At 38.6% G+C, this 11,786-nt stretch overlaps 1 protein-coding gene across 3 annotated transcripts; it reads left to right on the forward strand.

Moving 5' to 3' along the window:
* Positions 1-544: 544 nt before the first annotated feature.
* On the forward strand, positions 545-9,913 carry hmgn3 (high mobility group nucleosomal binding domain 3). 3 transcript variants are annotated; one of them, XM_079255529.1, is made up of 7 exons: positions 545-714; positions 2,951-3,001; positions 3,257-3,286; positions 6,682-6,732; positions 7,161-7,259; positions 7,480-7,579; positions 9,040-9,913. In XM_079255529.1, exons 1-7 carry the CDS (start codon positions 700-702, stop codon positions 9,045-9,047), a joined length of 354 nt encoding a protein of 117 aa, XP_079111655.1. In that variant the 5' UTR covers positions 545-699; the 3' UTR covers positions 9,048-9,913. The 3 variants fall into 3 exon arrangements, with proteins under 3 accessions (XP_079111655.1, XP_079111657.1, XP_079111656.1); XM_079255531.1 differs by lacking the exon at positions 7,480-7,579; XM_079255530.1 differs by lacking the exon at positions 3,257-3,286.
* Positions 9,914-11,786: the final 1,873 nt, after the last annotated feature.

The following is an 11,786-nucleotide window of genomic DNA, read 5'->3' on the forward strand; positions in this document are numbered from 1 at the left end:
ATTAAAAACAGGGTTTCATTTTCACTCATATCAAAACAGGCATGAACAGGTGTGTTTTATCAGACAGATTATTGTCTTATTCAGCATCATTGTCCTGCAGAGGTGAGCGCCTTTGCTCCACCAGCATATTTAGCAAAAGGAAATGTAGAATATGATTACTAGTTATTTACAGTAGGGGACACCCTGCAAGACACAATGCCCGCCAGCTTTTCTGGATCACGTACATAGCTGATACTGTGCAATTGTGCTCGTTTTTCTGGTCCTTTGTATTTTATGTACATCGATCCCCTTTCTCTTTTTCTTTCTCCTACATTACCCAGATCCTCCGAGACCAGGCCCAGCTTCTATTGGCCTGTCTCACTTTCCCTCTCAGCCTTCGCCATCTAGTGGGATCTGCGCACAAACCGCGCACAGCCAACCGCAGGCTGGCTCTAGTAAACGTCGGCCAATGTCCGCAACCCTCTTATTTACATACAAACCAGCTGGGCCAATCAGGAGTCAGCACAGTGTAGGATTTTGACCCCTCCACCCAATGGCTGTGGGAGGTACAGAGTTTTGGGGAGTGCATATAATCAACATATTATCGAAGGTGCTTAGATATTGATCCAGTATTTCGAGGTAGTTCAAATTCACCTCCCTTGGCGCTTCGGGCTTGACCTCGTTTTTCCCGAGCTTGGTGGAGAATAACTGACGCGTAAAATGCCGAAGAGAAAGGTGAGTTTCGGTGCTGCCATGCTGCACAGTTCACTATAGTTTTTTTTCCAGCTCTGCATTTGAGGAAAAAATAGCGGTGGGCGATTTCTGCGGCGACGTCGAGGCAGGTGATGTGATGCCAAAGTTTGAGGAAGCGTATTTCGCCCCGCAAATCTTCTAAGATTTTTTTTTTTTTTTTTTTTTTTTTTTTTTTTAAACAAGAGCGCTGTTTTACCCACATGACAAGATAGATTGGACGATATTTTTTTTAATTTATTTATTTTTTTTACTTTATTCCCCCTTACACGCTATAAATCCCTCTGGGTTCATTTCCATGGCCGTTCCTATGGTCGTTTTGTTTGCCACTTCCCTGTCCACAGTGCGCACTGGTGAATGTCAGACAGGCTCGCTGTATGGATGGACGCGTAAATCCCAAGGGAGACGTGTGGGCGCGTTTCCGGCATATAAGACTTCTCATTTATTGAATAATGCTACATAAAATATTGGAGGGTGGGAATCAAGATAGGGCGCAAAATTCCAGCCTAATTTAGCTCCTGTGCTTCCAAATGGCTGGCGTTAATAAAAACGCACATCCAGATGAAGAGAAGGGATAAAAGAAATGGAATCAGACACAATCGCCTCTGTGTTAAAAGAGGCCGCGACTCTTTCCAAACAGAATTGCACGTCGAAGTCCAGGGGTCATTGTATCTGCGCGTACATGGAAACTGGCTTTTCTGCCACCTAAAATCTGCTATTGTCTGCGCAGATTCTCCTTTGAGGACAGAGAATGGGGGGCCTCCTGGGGCGGAGGTCGCCCACATGCAAATGATGCGATTGCCAACCTGCAGGCTAAACCAACATACCCCGCCACCCCCTCCACAGTGGGGGTGGGCTCTCCTGTGCATCGTCCTTGTCTACCTGCAGCCGGTATAGACTGTGTCATGGACAAAAAAACCGCATTTTTAGTTAATAACCGCATATAAATTGAAGTACAGCCCATCTTGACTTGATTTGTTTGGACTGTACGCAAAATGCCTTGGTTATTAAAATGGAAACTACCAGAGTTTCTGGCTTGACCTCAATATTATACTATCAGCATATGCTGGCAAATCACAGTTTTGTACCTGGTGGGTAATTAAGCTAATTAGGTGCAGCTTTGACAAATGGCTATTCGTAATGATGCTACATTAATAAGCTTTTATAAGAAAATAAGAATCATTACCAGTGTTACAATGATTAGACATTCTGTTACGTTCAGAGTTTTAGCTGTTGTTCATATTTTGATTTAAGGACATGACATAGTCACATGCTTTTATTGGAATATAAGAATATTGAATCACTGAGGGTGAAATTTGCTTTACTGCTTTACTGTTGGATCCCTGATTTGTATTATTTTACCAAATGCAAAGGGGTGGTATTAGTCTATGGAATTTATTAAATACATTATTAACAAAGTTTTTATAATTAATTAACAATTTTGCAACCATTTCTGCATAAAATGGCCAGTTTGTACAATTGAAACAGGAAAATTGTTGGGGCAAAAAAAGTATTGTCATTGTTTCCAAAAAAGCTAATTATTTTGTAATTACTGTTGTTATTTAACCCACAGTTCAAAACCCCAAAATATGTTATTTTAACCATAAAAACTAAAACAATTGAATAATTTAATTTAAAAAAAGATTATTTAATTCAATAAAACAGAATAGAACCTAAAAATGACTTAAATTAAATTTTTTGATTTAAATGAAGAAACCACAGACAGATACCAAAAATGGCACAATAAGGAATAATATTAAAGTAAATTTTTGCCATGGCTGAAATGAATACATACTGACATGTAATTAACCTTGATAATTTGGTACATTATTTAAAGCTGTATCTAAGCTTGGCAATTGCAGAGTTGTAAGATACTGCTGCCTGCCCCTACTGGGTTCATCTCACTCATTCCAATTTAAGAAAAGCATGCCATGATTGAGACATTTTAATGGCTTTTTCATGAATTTGTCTCTTGTATTTTGTTCTTATGATGTGATAAATTTTTATATGCATGTAATTTAATGTTTCTGAAAATGTATTTCACACATTAAAGTGACAACTTGCGCTGCAGAAAGGGCTTTTATAGGAAAGATTTGGGAAAAAAGATATTGGGGCCATGCTAATTCATTCATGATACAATATTGGCCAACAGATGTGTACTTTGGGCTTTTGTTTACTGATGATAATTAAGGAAATTATCAACACTGCTTAATTCCTATAGTCTCCAGAGGGTCCTGAGGGGAAGGAAGCCCCCAAAGTCACAAAGCAAGAGGTAAACGTTTTATGTGCACTTGTGTGTTGCTTTGCAGGTGTGTGTGTGTTAACATGCCGTGTATTTTGTTTTCTTCTTGTTTTCCACTGACAAGTGTGTATTTAAGTGAGAGAATATTAGGCACATGACAGGTTAATCATTTATATCAGTCTCAAAGTAGATTAGTTTAAGATCAGCCCTCCTCAAGTACAACTGATATCTCTTTCTCTGTCATTTCTCTACCTCTGTCATATTGCTCATCCTTTGCTCCAACAGCCCACCAGAAGGTCAGAGAGATTGTCAGCGGTAAGTTTCGTTCTCCCCTCCCTGTCCTCACCTCTGTCGCTGTCCTCTCTTTCCTCTCCTAGTCCCTCATCATAGTGTCATATTATCACCATGATTCAGAGTAAAGTCCTCACCAAGTTTATGGATTTGATCAAGGCAATCAGCACTTACAAATTCCATAAACATGCTCCCCGAGGATTGGATCTGGCTTGGTATGTGTTTTTTCTCTGTTGTCTTTGACCATTCTTGTTGTGGCCTGCTACAGCACATTGTTGATATCCAGGACTGCATGCTGGAAAAATGATCTGGTATAAATGAATGCAAATCATGTCATCATACCGGCAATAATAAATGAGTTTTGTCTTGATGAAAGATGAGATATACTTAAAATGTTTTAAAAAAAAACAGAACTATTGATCATAGACACCAACCGTGGCAATGCCATCTAGCAAATGGATCATCGGCATGTTAGCCAATGTGTGTTATTTTTATGTGATCATGCAGCTCTGCCATGCAGGCCACATGTTCTGTGTGTATTTCACTTTGCATGTTCAACCGTCTGTACCGATTCTTTGCATGTATTTGTACATTTGCATGTGTACTTAAGGAGAAAAGCATGACATTTTGGGAAAATGTCTCTTAGTTGACATAAGTTTCACTTAAAAAAATCACTACTGTTTTGGGTTTTTTTTTTATAGAGGAAGCCATGTTGAAAACACCTGTTTGTTTCATTGACATAGTGTGATTAACTTGAACATTGCTAAGTGACAAAATGTTGTTACCAGATGCTCACTTTACTATGTATAAAACATGCAGCTGTTGTCTGTTCCCAAAGTGTCATGCTTCTCCCATACAATGCTGCCAATACGGCATGATATTGTATCTCCCCCCCCCCCCCCCCCCCCCCACCCCCCCCCACACACACACACACACACACACACACACACACACACATATAAGCTTATTAAACCCTAAACTTTTTTTTTTTTTTTTTTTGGTGTTTTGTTTCATTTCAAAGGTTAACCCTTTATAGAGCACTCAATGAAATACCTTGAAATTAGACATTTTATCCTAAAAATGTCCTTCTGGTATGTACCAAGACCTCTATTCTGTTGTTACATTTAAAAAAAAAGAATGTTTTATGCTGAAAATGAAAGAAAATAAATTGCTCAAAAATAGTCACTTGCCTGATAAATAGTCACTTGCCTGATAAACTCTCTTAATGGTGAGAGTTTCTTGTATTGCATCATCTACCAATATTATATCTTTTTTCTGGTTCTGTTTGCATTGGGTGGTTCCAGTGCTACATTTGCATGTGCAACCAATCAATGTATTTTATGGAATTGTCTGCCCACAGTTACATGATTCTCCTCATGTTGAGAAAGTACTTTAGCAGAGGTTGGCATTAACAAAAGCTTTACAAAGGGAATTATTTGAACTATATAGGAATTTAGTTCTTATAATTCACCTACAAAAAAAAGGGGCCATCTTTGGAGGTACCTTTCAGGGGTATTAACAAGTTTCTGTGTATTGATAGTTGCTACTAGCTAACATTTAGTTCACTTCAGTTTTGCCAACTTGGTGATTTTGTTTCCATATTTCACAATGTTTTAGACCTCTTTAATGTCTTTAAGCAGCCGTTGGCAATTTATTTAACAATATTGAGGACACAGAATTTCCAGGACTAAAAGCGGAATTTTATGAGTGGAGGAAATGTCACAAATTGCTCTTGCTAGTTAGCGTAGGTTAACGTAAAGTCACAATCAGTTGCTTTACAGTCACAGCTATTATTTAATTTATCCTTATAACAGAAACAGCAAATTATCTTAACTAGTCCTGGTTTGTTGGCAGTTAGGCTCTAGTATAATACAGTGAGGAGGAGTAGACATGAAATTAAAACATGCTAACAAATATGCTAACAGAAAGATTTAGCAAAGTGTATAGCAAGCTTTAGCTACAGTCTATGTGAAACAGATGACAGCCATTAACGTGGTTAGCTTTGTAGCTCATAGGCTGGAAACGGCTAGTGGCGAGCTAGAATTTGTCAAAAGGTTAAAAATGCCCGTTAGCAAATTTAGAGCTTCTTATGAGCTCATTATAGCTTGTTTCTTATTAGCAGAACAAATTTTACAGGCACATTTGCACAAGCCACACCTAGACGCTGTACTCCATGTAAACAGTAGGCTAACTATTACTCTGGGGGTTTTCAGTAGTCTGTTTCAAAGGTTCTTTTAAATCTATGGTGTCCAAAGTCAGTCCTAGAGGGCTGCAGTTATTCAGGTTTTGGATGTTTCCAGCTGTAGCACACCTAAATAAGATTAACAGGTCAACATGGGCTATAATTTGACAACAAGCTTTTGAGGAGAGCCACTGAATTGGAATCAGTTGTGTTGGATCCAGGAGACAACTAAAACCTACAGGGTTGCAGACTGTGAGGACTGGAGCGAGACACTTTGTCTTAAGTCATTTTGGCATGAATTTTAGACAGTGTCTGAATTGTTTGCAGCTGTCTTGTCATATTATAACAAGACAACAAGAGAGTTGCTCATGAGTTCTCAATTTGAGTTATTCTCAGGCACAACTCCAGAGTAAAGTAGAAGGAAATACTTGGTTATGACAAAAATAAAATCATCTGTAACTTTTAGCATGTTACACAATTTGTTATTTTTTTCAGCGAATGATCTGAACAGCTAGACACTTATATCAGCCAACCAGCACTGATATTATTTATAGCTTACTATTGCATTTTCATATGGGTGGAAAAAAAAGACTTTCTCATCAGTCTTTCTCCATTTTCTAAGCTATCTTAAAAATGTTCATTTTCTTTATACAGCTGTAATTGTGAAGCCCCACTACTGCTTATTTTGGCTTAATTGTTTACTTTGAGTTTAGATCTCATGTTCATTGTCAGTGTTTCTAAAGATATTCTCAGAAACAAAAATCACATGATTTAATTTTGTGACAGCAGTGTTACTGTAGCTTGTTGCTTAAGGCTAACGTGGTCCACACTCAGCTGCCTGGAAAATTTCTGCAGCACATTCGCATAAAGTGAGCAGCTAAAATTCATACCTATCTGATAAAATCATTTTAGGGTGATTGATGTTTGCTATTAGAGGCTGCAGATTTTACAACAACTTTGCATGAGATTATTGTCAGAGCCTGTTGCTTAGGAAATAAAATCCAAGCACTTCATTATATTTACTGTAAAATCCAGGGCAGACATTCCAAACCTCCATGAGCACCATGTTCATCAGAATGAATTCGCTGAGCAGCTCTTGTGGCTAAAACAATATTTTTAACAGTACTGAAATGGCTCTGCAAGTGAGGAAAGGAGGGGGAACTAAATATAAACTATTATTTCTCCAACAGCTATGAACTCTGAAAGCACTCTCAACTGTTTTTTGTGTGGCTTGTAGAAACCTGCTCCACCCAAGCCTGAGGCCAAACCCAAGAAGGCCATCGTGAAGGTAAAGAACACACAGTCAAACTTAAGATTGTGCAATGCCTAAACATCTGTTTACATCTGCAGACATTTACAAGAATTAGAAACGGTTTATTACCACAGCTGCTGGATGTTAAACTCTTTGCATGCATGCTTATTTTACAGGCTTGTATATTATTTAGGGTTTATTTGTCATCTTCAGAAATCTGTAAATTCAGGTGTATTTATTCTGATTTTATGTATTGAAAGTATAGCTTAAAATGAAAATTTGTTTATTTATTTCCTATTACTTGCATCTAAGTTTTATTTGAAAATAGAAACAAAAGTATGGAAGATGGATCCTTGCATATATAGAAAGTGATGTAGCTGACATACAGAAAACTTTTAGTATGAACCATCTTGTACTCCATTTTTGAGTTTCCATGCACTGCATATTTTTTTTTCTCTCTGCAGAAGGTGGTCGACGAAAAGGGGGCGAAGCCAAAAAAAGGCGGCGCCAAGGGAAAGAAAGAGGACGGTCCCGCCCAGAATGGAGAGACCAAGGCCAATGAGGTATGAGGGAAGGAAAATTAAAGATATGAAAAACTTATTGATTCAAGAACAGATAAGAAAATAATCTTTTTTATTCCCAAATTTTGTCAATGTTTCTGTAAATATGAACATTCCCACACATTAACTACACCTTCATATATACTCCACAATCACATCTGCTTCTTGCCTACATGTATGAATCCTCACACTTACACGCACACATACACACACACACACACAGATCTACGTGTCTCGTCCATCTGTCAGCGTGTCTTCCATCAGAAGCATGGCTCCCTCCATGATGTCAGTGAGAGGGCAGAGTGTGACTGTCAGAGTTAAGGGTATGGTTCAATGTCTAATTGCCATCTGGTTTTTGTGTGTTTTGACACTAACAGCTAAATCATCTTAACAGAATAAAAATCTGTGTGTTATGAAGTGTTGTGTTTATCAGGTGTTTTTTTTAAAGAGCAATGCCATGTAGAAACTGCAGTGGCTGAACAGAAAAGGTGAGGTTGTCGTCTCCGCTGTGCAGCAAAGTGGGCCAAGGACAACTTTTTACTTTAGCAGAAGGGTTTGCTGCTGTGGTGTGAAATGTGATTGGCTCCTCCAGTAGCCAGGCAAAGGAAGTAGTAAGATTTCAAAATGGACAGATTAGATTCTCTTGTCAAGATAATGTTTAATCATGAGCTGGCACAAGTCCTTACCAGGGTTTTGTACATCTTAAATTAAAGTGGAACTAAATCAAATAAGTGGCAGTTCGAGATAAAAAAAAAAAAAAAGAAAATCAGCCACTCAGAGAGATGAATGAGTAAATGTGAGGCTTTGTTTGGAAAGTGAATTGAACTGTTGAAAAATAGCTTTGCATTTGGGGTAATGTATGTTTGCTTTCTGTTTTTGACATAATATTTATTTCATTGATTGATTTTTGGACAAATTCAGTTAGCACCCAGAGGCATTTAGCATAATTTCATTTGCTGCTTAGAATACCAACAATAGAGGGATAAGGGGCCACTGAATTGGACTTTTTAAATCATTATATGCCAGTTTTTGGCTCATTTTCTACATCATTTCATATTTTTGCTTGTTCCATCCCTAAGCATAATTTTGTCTTCACTGTGAAGATACAATATTAAACGACTAAAAAGATTGGCAGCTTAAACCTGTTTGACAACAAAATGTCAGCCTTTCTGCACACTTAAATAGCATGTTTAACACAAAACGTCACGTGCATGTTTTCTCCCTGACATGAGGTTGGTGTTCACACTTGCAGCAGCTTCATGGGGAGTTTCAGGTGTTGTTATGCAGAGCTAATGGCTAACCTCTTGGACTGAGTCACAAGATGAGGTGGCCTGGTTTTATTGAGGATGCCATGTGAAGTAACATCCTTTTACGTTTTAAAAAATGTAAATGGATTTACGATAGCTGGAAATCATCATTAGAGGAAATGTATTATATTGTAGATATATTTATGCACATGTTGCATGGTTAGTTGCTTGGAGCTAGGATACATACAGATAAACAAAATGCTTTATAAAAGAGATTTTGTGTAACTCCTAACAAAATAATCCCATATTGGGAATGGAAAAAAAATGAGAAGACAAGATTTTGCTGAATTAAACTGTAAACTGAGTGAATTTGGTTTGAACAGAAGCTACTGAGTCTTGACAAACTTAAGTTGAGACTTAGTTGCTGGCTGGGATTTCTAGGTTAGTTGATCACATCCCATCCTGCGTGCCTTGGAGGGAGTGGTGATCACAGCTGGATCTTTGTCTTAAGTTTTTCCTCCTCTTCATCCCTGCAGGTAACTGAAGCAGCAGAGGAAGCGACTGAGGAGAAGGCGTAAAACACGGGCACGTCCACCGGCTCGTCCCCTCCAGATCCATGGCAGCGAAGCATCTTTTTTACTGACGATTTTTGTACCATGCTGATTTTTTTTTCTTTTTTTTAGACTTGTGATAGTAAAGATGGACGACCAGCAGACCCGCCCCACTTCTTCACTCTCCTTTACTCTCACTTTTTTGCTCAATTCTCCCCCTTCCTCCATCCCATATGGCTATAGAGTACAAAATGCCTCTTCGAAACAGAAAGGCAGAATGCCGTGGTTTTATCAGACGACTGCAGATGTTCTTTGTTTTGCCTGAAGGGGGGCCATAAACTTGACTGTTACGACCTTTGAACCAGCTCTGCCTTTGTTCATATTTATTTTCCTCCTTAAAAGATGATCACCGTTACTGGCAATCTGCCATTAATAAGGAAATGCCCTAATCCCCCCCCCCACCACCACCTCCTGATGGTTAAAGTGGGGGCTTTGCAGCATGAATCAACTGTTAAAATGCAGAGCAACGAGAAACCATGTCGCCATGGAGAACATCTGCAGCTTTTTAAAATCCTAGTTTTTAGTATCACCACTACTGTTTTTCACATTGCTCCTTTCCTATGTGTGTGTGTGTGCTGGAGTGAAAGTGTTTGTAGGTCTCTGTGTTTAACTTTTGTTCATTTTGTCCCCCCTCCCCTATCCCACAACCCTCTCCCCATGAACGCCTTGTCCTACAGCAGAGTGACATAGCAATAATGAGTGGTGCATCTGTTCTAGACGGCTCTATTGGCTTTGGACCCTCTGGGATTCTCTGACTTTCATCCTGTTAGGGGAATATTTTGAAATAAAAGAAAAAGCTGATGTCACGTGAGATTCTTTCTGTTTGGCATTGTCTCTTCACATAACTGAGAATAAAACATGTTTATTTTCCCTCAACGTTGGTTCTTTACAGTTGGGCACATGTGTGTTTGGGGTACGTGTTCCCACTCGTGTTCGAGAGCTCCTTTTCAGTGTGTTTAGGTTTACAAGTACTTTTTAAAACCAACACAAAGCCACTGCTGTGTGTCTGTGTACCATCTTTGTGTGCGTGTGGGAGGTCGCCAGGGGCGCGTGGCTGTATTAAATACAACTGCTGTGTCAGGAAGTGAAAGGTCAGCATTTGCCAAAGTGGTGGGACCTGTGAAACCATTTGGTCTCTTCATTGAGGGATGATCTGCCACTCAAAGTGATTAAACCAATAGCCGTTTCTTTTATTAAGCATGTAAAGGTGTGGAGTGATAATGTATGAATTCCTCTTCAGAGGCTGTTATCAACAGCATGATGCCTTCATAGTTGCTACAATCACTACTAGCTACAATATTGTCATTGCCGTCACACCAGATATATCAAACCTATGAAAAGTGGCAGAGCTTCTGCACAAGGACATTTGATGAGGAGTAACTTGCACTGTGACATATAGATAATTATAGTTATTTAATTTTTAATGTAATAAATAAAACCACCTTTCACCCTTCAAAATGTGCAGGATAAATAGGTCTTTAATGCCAATGAAATCATCTCATTGTAAATTGAATTGTTGCAGTGTGTAAATATGCAAAAAGTACAAATATAGATGGAAGTTGAATGTTTTTTCTCCTGAGAAGAAACTACAAGAAGTAGTTAAAAAAAATGCGGACGTATATGATCAAGGCAAATTAAGCTGATTAAGTGTCCATTTACTCAAAATGACTAAACGTTTGTTAGCTTTGGTTTAATTATCAGAAACGGATAATAAGTTGTGTAACTGATCATTTTTTGTGTCCTGTGTTCTTAACCTTTGACTCTTCTGTGGCCCCAGGATCAGCAGAGTGGCACAGGATGAGGTTGCCTCCTTGTGGTTATGTCAGCCCTCACAATTCCACATATGCTCGATGATCCAGGGTGTCGGGTTTAATGGAAGCCAGTCATGTGACTAATAACTCAAGTCTGTTTTAAAAAATGGATATTATTTCATTGCAGAGAAGGAAAGTACTTGTTGGTCAGCAGTACTTGTGGTTACACTAAATTCAGTGAAGTTCAAGCTCTTTAATGGTTCATTTTTATATGATTTGGTGCAAAAATCTAATTCATGATGTACATGCAAAAAAAAAAAAAAAATCCTAATTCAATAAGTTGATACAAGAGACCGTTTGTTCTCAGGTGACACATCAACATGGTTTGACGTCCATGCTCTCCAGCTCACCCGCATTGCTCGAAGAAGGATGCAGAATTTTTTAATGAGACTTGACTTTTCTTTGGTGATTCTTTTGGCTGACCTCAGGGAGGCCTGTTCACAATGACTTTGTCGCTGTGTGAGCTCTGATTGTGGCACATGCTTTTTCACAGGTCAAGCCAGTGTGTGATGGTGGTTGCTTGATAAATGTACAGCCCAGTAATGTCCTAACAGCAGCAAGGATGAAAGAAAAATGATCCATCCACATAGTCAAAGGGGATTTAATTACGACAAAGAAAAATATTAAAAATCCTTAATATTTTAGTTACAAATCATTAAACAATTTCAGTGCTTGCAGATAACTGTAAATGAAATGCAATTGGTTTCAATTTCGAGTTTTAGTAGGAACACTAACAAGCAACTAGAAATGCAGTAAAGCCTCTGGTTTAAATACATGTACTTCACCACTTGCTAACACTGATGGGTGGCTGGTGGATAATAGTGGATGTAGAAAAACTAAAGTATGACATCTTTGTCGCAG

The sequence above is a fragment of the Telmatherina bonti genome (genome assembly GCF_933228915.1).
Source record: "Telmatherina bonti genome assembly, chromosome: 16".
NCBI classification, from domain to species: Eukaryota; Metazoa; Chordata; class Actinopteri; order Atheriniformes; family Telmatherinidae; genus Telmatherina; species Telmatherina bonti.